The sequence below is a fragment of the Orycteropus afer genome, unplaced genomic scaffold, assembly GCF_000298275.1.
Source record: "Orycteropus afer afer isolate SDZICR_OR568_19922 unplaced genomic scaffold, OryAfe1.0 scaffold00392, whole genome shotgun sequence".
NCBI lineage: Eukaryota > Metazoa > Chordata > Mammalia > Tubulidentata > Orycteropodidae > Orycteropus > Orycteropus afer.
In genome coordinates, this window is record NW_006921979.1 from 3,033,712 (window position 1) to 3,040,957 (window position 7,246).

General features: G+C 37.7%; 1 protein-coding gene across 1 annotated transcript in view; it reads left to right on the plus strand.

The window, feature by feature from the left end:
- The window catches only part of LOC103207733 (RAB3A interacting protein), a 75,893-nt gene that overhangs the window by 24,278 nt on the left and 44,369 nt on the right, over positions 1-7,246 (plus strand). Inside the window, exon 3 of the mRNA XM_007953398.2 lies at positions 5,305-5,400. Within this exon, the coding sequence (XP_007951589.1) occupies positions 5,305-5,400 (96 nt within the window). The remainder of the gene's footprint in view (positions 1-5,304; positions 5,401-7,246) is intronic.

The window sequence follows — 7,246 nt, forward strand, 5'->3', positions numbered from 1 at the left end:
ATTGTTTTGTGCCACTCCCAACAGAAATACTCCAGGTGGACACCTTCAGCAATCAGGAGCTCCTCAGTTGCTCATAGCAAATCCCACCTTGGAGTTTACAAAGACTTAATGGGTAGAAAAGCCACACAAAGTAATTTACTATACCACAACAACCTATCCCACTACAAGGTAGAATAATAAAAAGTACAAATGAAATTCAGAAAAAAAATATTCACTGGAAGAATAAATTTGACTTCATATAGGTTGACTGAGTTGGAGAATAAAGGATAAAAAAGTAGGCATTTATGGGAAAAAAGTCCAGATGGATGTATCAGATGAAATTGGGGAATGAGTGAGGAATGACAAGCTTAAAGGTATGGATTAAGAAAACAATTCTGAGGAGAAGTTGAGCACATGTTTTCTCACTTTCAGTCACTGCCATCGAGTCGTATCCGACTCATAGTGACCCCTCCTCGGATTTCTGAGGCGGTATCGCTGTGGAAGTAGATTGCCCCATCTTCCTTCTGAGGAGTGGCTGGTGGGTTTGAATTGCTTCATGTTTTAGGGGGTCTGTAATAGGAAGAGATTTATGCCACTTTGATAGGTAGTAGGGACCTGTTTTGGTTACCTAGTCCTGCTCTAACAAATATACCATAAATGGGATGGCTTTAACAAACAGGAATTTATTCTCTTAGAGTTTTGGAAGCTTTAAATCCAAGTTCAGAGTGCCAGCCTCTAGGGGCTGGGTGAAAGCCCCTCAACCTTGGGCTTCAGCTTTGCCTCCTGCTCCTGGCCCACTGAAGCTGGAGGCTTTTCTTCACTCTGACAGCTGGTGGCTGCTGAAACTGACAAGCCCAAGGTTGACAAGTGTGGTTAAGTTTGCATGTCAACTTTGCTGGTCCTGGTTGAGTGGCTGGGCAGCTGAATGTAGTTATTCCCCAAGGTGAGATTGGTAATTAACTTCACGGTGGAATCTGTTGGAGCAGCCGAGTAGCTGCTTTGGGTATGTGGTCTGCTTCCCGTATATAAAAAACAGCTTTTGGAGTGGTCTCTAGCTAATGGTACACTTGAACCCTGTGTGTAGCCGTGTCGTTTTTCAGCAGTCTGCCGTGCTCTGCTGACCTTGGAACTTTCAATGGACTTAAACTAAGGGCCTACTGTGTGGTTTGGTAACATCGGGACTGTGCCTTTTTACATGTCAACCTTGGGCTTGTCAGTCTCAGCAGCCAGCAGCTGTCTGAGGGAAGAAAAGCTTCTAGCTTCAGTGGGCCAGGAGCAGGAGGCAGAGCTGAAGCCCAAGTTTGAGGGGCTTTCACCCAGCCCCTAGAGCCTGGCGCCTTGAACTTGGACTTAAAGCCTCCAAATTGTGAGAATAAACTCCTGTTTGTTAAGGCCAACCCATTTGTGATATATTTCTGTTAGAGGCACTAGGTAACTAAAACAGTAAGTAAAAAGGCACAGTCCCAGTGTTACCAAACAACATGGCAGGCCAGTAATTCAAGTCCAGATGAAGTCCCAAGATCAGCAAGGCATGGCAGGCTGTTGGACAATAACTTGGCTACATACTGGGTTCAAGCATGCCAAAAGGCTAGAGACCAATCCCAAACTGCTTATATATGGGCAGCAGACCACATTCCTAAAGCAGCTACTTTGCTGCTTGTGGTAGATCCCACCATGGAGTTGATTGCCGGTGTCATCTTGGGGAGTAACTACCACCAGCTGCCCTAGCCACTCACCAAGCTCAGCCAAGTTGACACACAACCTTAACTACCACAGGAATTATTCAAGAATTTTGCCTTCATGAATGATTTAAGTAGTATTCTAATAGTTGGAAACTTCTCAGGGGGACAGTTAACTTAATTGATTTTGTATCCTGAGGGCTTACCACCTTTTCTACCTCGTAGGAAATTAAGAATGAATTTAGCTTTAAAATTGTTTATAAAGTTCTGAAATTGTAGTGTTTGAAAGGACTTGGCATTAAATTTATGCGTGTTTGCATTTGTAAATTAACTCAGGGAGAATAGGCATCTTTATGATGCCTTTCTATCCAGAAGCATGGCATGTCTTTCTATTTGTCTAGGTCTACTTCTGTGGTTTGGGGGAATATTTTAAAGTTTTTATTGTGTGTTGTAGTCTTTAGCATTATGAGGCTTCCTTTTCTTTAATGATTTTGCTCTGTATTCTACCTAGTCTGATACCAAGTTTGAGATGCCTGTTTTATGTGTATTGTATTGTGTGGTATACATCAGCCCATCCTTTTAGTCTGTCTGAATCACTTTGTTTTAGGTATGTCTCTTGTATGGAGCAATTTTAAAATAATTTTCTTTTAATAGGCGAGTTATGCCCATATTAATTGATAAAAGAGCTGTGTTTGGGCTGTTGTCACGTGGCTTTCAAATATGTTTTCTGTGTGTGTATACAAATCTTTTCACTAAGAGTGTCCCCTTTTTATTCTTTTTAGTATTTGGGAAGGTTTGATTTTCATTCTAGTTGTTACCTTTAATCAGAGATAACTTGTATATATTTCTAGCCCTTCTTTAGTTGCTGCCTTTGTTCCCTGCCATATGCAGTACTAAGATTACCAAGTAACTGTTTCTTCCCTTCTCCTTTATCATTTTAATTTTAGTTGCATCATCTTAATTTTAATTTCTGAGGTCTTAAGTATGTTTAGGTTTATACTAATTGATTTGTGATCCCCAGTTAGTATCCCTTTTCTCACAGTTAATAGTTAAGTAGTTAGTGAACCTAGTCTCATCTTCCTACTGGTGTGTTAGCTTTACATTGCCAAAGCCTGCTTAGTTGTAGTTGTACAGTTATATGTATTTGCTACTTAGTCTTTAATGTTAAAGCTTCTCCAATTATTTCTTGGTTATCTAAAACTCATTCTCAATCAAGCAGGCTTATGGGAGAGAGATTCTCTAAGGTCTTGCAGGTTTAAAACTCTTTGTCTGTAGTCTTTATACTTGAAGGATGCCTGGGTGAATATAAAATTGTCAGCTTTTTTTTTTTCTTTTTTCTCTTTGAGAATCCTAAAAGTGTAACTCCATTTTATTCTAGTATAAGATGTTGCTGTTGAAATTGAATTCCGTTCTGATTTTCTTTCCCTTATAGGTGACTTGGTTTTGTGTTTATCTTTTTTCCTGTGACCACTTTACATATTACTTTTTCATTTCCCATGTTTAAATGAGTTGTACTATTAGAGGGGTAAAGGGGACAGGATAAGTCCAAGATAACTTTTTCAGTTTTAGTTTCAAGGACTTTCTCCTCTGTTGTTATTGGGAAGGCTCAAATTTGGTGTATCTGTGTAGGCACTTCTGTCTTTTAGAGCTGAGGTACGTTTGAGGAGGTTTTTTCCTCTAACCCAGTGTTTCTGAGCCCTTTGCAGGCTTATTCCATTTTGAGGTAATGTGTTTTGTTCTTAGTTCTTTCTGGAATCTGTTGCCTTTGGAACCATGCCCCCCACCCCCACCCCCACTGGAACCTTCTTTCTCCCCATCTCCATTGTTTGTGTCCTGCTGAATTTGGTTTCAGATTGCAAGACTTTCTCCGTTTAGGTGAGTCTGTCCTGAAAGGGGCTCTTTGCTGGATACTTCAGAGTTTCTCAAGCGTTCAGAGCTTTATAGCACTGTGGCTGCTGCCTTGACTACATACATACACAGGTTTTTGTGCTGACCTGCACCTTGTAGCCTTTGAAAACATTTCCTTTTTTCATCACTTTATTCTTCCAGTTTCCACTCTGGGTTCTGAGTCTTGTAGGGTACAACAGTAGACCCCTTTCACTTTCTGCCGCTTCCTTCTGTACAGCTGATGATAGTTCATCGTTGGTAGTTGAGCCATACTTTCCCATATTCCAAGATTTGTGGAGATACTCTTTTCCTTAGTTCTGTTCAAGATGTCATCTTTGGGTCACTGAGTTTTTCTGATATCCTAGTGGTTATATAGTAAATTTGTGCCTAAGGCATTTGCTAACCAAAAGGTTGGCATTCAGACCCACCAGCTGCTCCATGGAAGGAAAATGGGAGAATTTACTTCTGTAAGATTTACAGCTTTGGAAACCCAGTGGGGGTCGCTTTGAGTTGGAATCCACTAGGTGGCAGTGAGTAATACAGTAAATTTCTGGGTTACAGAAGTCTGTAGTTGCTCTCTAATGTTACATAAATTTGCCATCACTTTAAAACTATGGAATGAATACTCACAACAGGTTCTTCATCACAATCACCTTCACTTGCTGCTCGTGCAGCTTTTAAATTACGGAAAAGGCTTCGAGCCTTTTCTTGAGTTAACGTATGGCTGAATAAGAATTGAAGGCACCTGTTCTACTTACCTACAAGTAAAAACACACTTAGGAATGTATTTTGTTTGTAACCTGGGGGCTACCTGTATTTGATTTTCAGGCATTGTCTTTGGGGATTCAAAAACTATTCAGCGTTGTGTTCATGTTAGTTGTGGTGGAATGATTTGGAAAAGGATATGGAGAATGGTTGTACTACTTGAAGAATGTAATCAGTGTTACTAAATTGTACATGTAGAAATTACTGAGATGCATATGTTTTATGTATATTTTCACCATGACAAAATTAGACAAAAACTATTCATCATGATTAACCAATTATTTTTTTAATGTAATTGTGAGTAGTGTTTAGGGATTTTGAACTTTTTATAAGCTTGAAAGATAATTTAAGCCTACTTTTAAAAATATAAAATCATGTACTTTTAACATCTTTCTAAAGAAATTTTTTACATCTATTTGTGACCTGTTACAGAGGTTTAAACATAGCATGTGATTTTTGTCATTAACTATATTTTAAATGCTGACATGCATCATTTACCTATGGTTGCAGTGTTAAATAGGTATACGCTCCTAACAGAAATTAAGATTAATAGCAGTATTGTTTGTGAAATGATCTATAAGTAAATCATTTTTAGAGTAAATAAGAAACAAAACACTGAATAGTTACTGAAATTAAATAAACATATTTGAAGAAATTCCTTATTTGGTGGGTATATTTAGATAAAAGTGAAGGGGAAAAATAGAATGAAGTTATTTTATTGTTTATTTTTCCATTTAATATATGTTACATATTTAATCTTTGGATGCTTGATGAAATAAATGGGAAAATTTAATATGTTAGTTGGAATTATTTGTAATTTTTTATTTTCCTGACAGTCTTCCATAAAGCACGTGCTAGGTAGCATTTTCAATGTGAATATTGTAGGAGGAGAACAGTGTTTATATTTTGTAATTTTATTAGTAAAAATTAAATAGTCTGTTGATTAAAACTTTGAAGTGTGGAAATCCAAAGTAAATGTATCAATTTTTCACAGGAGCTGAAGTTAAAAGATGAAGAATGTGAGAGGCTTTCTAAAGTGCGAGATCAACTTGGACAGGAGTTGGAAGAACTCACAGCTAGTCTATTTGAGGTTAGTCTGTTTACATCTAGGCAAGAGCAACATCTTGATTCTTTACATATTGATAGAACTGTTTTTTGAGGCAGTCTTGAAAAGGATATGCTTAACTTCACTCATATTTTATAAGTTCTCTAAGCAAAAAATGTAACAATCTTTAAGAAATGTAGGATCTATCTGTAACTTAAAATGACATTAAAAGGGAAAAAAAAATATCTACCCAGTATCAGATGGTTTAAAAATGCCTATGTGGAAAGTGAGGAGATAAATTTTTTTTTAAAAAATTCTACCAGGTATTTAGAAGTGGTGATGCTGTGGTTAAAGCATTGGGCTACTAACCAAAAGGTCAGTAGTTTGAATTCACTAGCTGACCTGTGGTAGAAAGATGAGGCAGTCTCCTTCCATAAAGATTTACAGTCTTGGAAACCCTGTAACGCAAAACAGTGCAACGCACTGCCATTGAGTGAGATCCGACTCATAGCGACCCCACCTTCAGTTTCTGAGGTGGTATCACTACGGAAGTACATTGCTCAAATCTTCCTTCTGAGGAGTGGCTAGTGGGTTTGAACCGCAAGACTCTGGTTAGCAGTCAAATGCCTTAGGCACTAAGCCACCATAGCTCCTTGGGGGCAGTTCTGTTCTGCCCCACTAGAACTATTCTCACTAGGAGTCTGAATTGACTTGACGACAGTGGTTTCTTTTGTTTTAAGAGTAACTTTATATAATTACACAACAAAGAGGGCAAACCTTTCAAGGCAGTCATCCAGCATGGAATGACTTAAGGAATTTTAGAAGGCACACCTCCTTGTATATATCCTTATCTCCAGCCAGCTATCTAGACCAAAATGTCTAGCCAACTAGAGCAGTGTTTCTTAGTAAGGTTGCCATTGGCATTACAGGAAATTAGCATCCTTGGCTGTGCCCAGAAAGCACTAGTAGTACTGCCTGATCCATTTTGACAATTTGTAAATATTTCTGGGGGTTGGGATGGGATTAATTATTCTGTTAGTTAAAAGCTACTTCCTTAGAATGCTTTCTTTGGATTCAGAGCTTAAGCCTCTTGAAGTTCTTTATCAAAAATGCTGAGTTATTAATGGGATGGCTAATGCCATTTTTACTTAGTAATATTTTCTAGAAAATTTATTTTTTAAGATAATTCTTTTTTTTTAAATTGATTTTTGATTTTTTTTTCAGTGTTCCCTCCCCTCCCCTTTCATCCCTGAGAACCGACAAAAAAAGTTTCCTTCCATAATATAACCTTTCTTTGACTTTCTACACTAATGAACTAATACAATATTTGTCCTTCTGTGATTGACTTATTTCACTTGGCGTAATATCCTCCAAGTTCATCCATGTTATGCAGTATTTTGCAGATTCTACATTATTCTTTAGGGTTGTGTAATATTCCATTGTGAGTATGTACCATAGTTTGGTTATCCATTCTTCTGTTGATAAGTACCTAGGTTGTGTCCATGTTTTTGCTATTGTAAATAGTGCTGCAGTGAACATGGGTGTGCATTTATCTGTTCTTATCCTGGCTCTCACTTCTTTAGAATATATATCTAGTAATTCTAGTAATGAGATTGCTGGATCAAATGGTATTTCTCATTGCAACTTTTTAAGGAATCTTTATACTGCTTTACATAGTGGTTGTATCATTTGACAGTTCCACCAGAAGTGTATGGAAATCCAATCTCTCCACATTCTCGCCAGCTGTGTTGGATTGGGTTCTCTAGAGAAACACAAAAACCAGCAAAGTATATATATATATATTTATAGAGAGAGAAAGAGAGAGAGAGAGAAATTTATCTTAGATAAATGGCTCACAAGCGTGTAGAAGCCGACAAGTTCAAACTGAAAA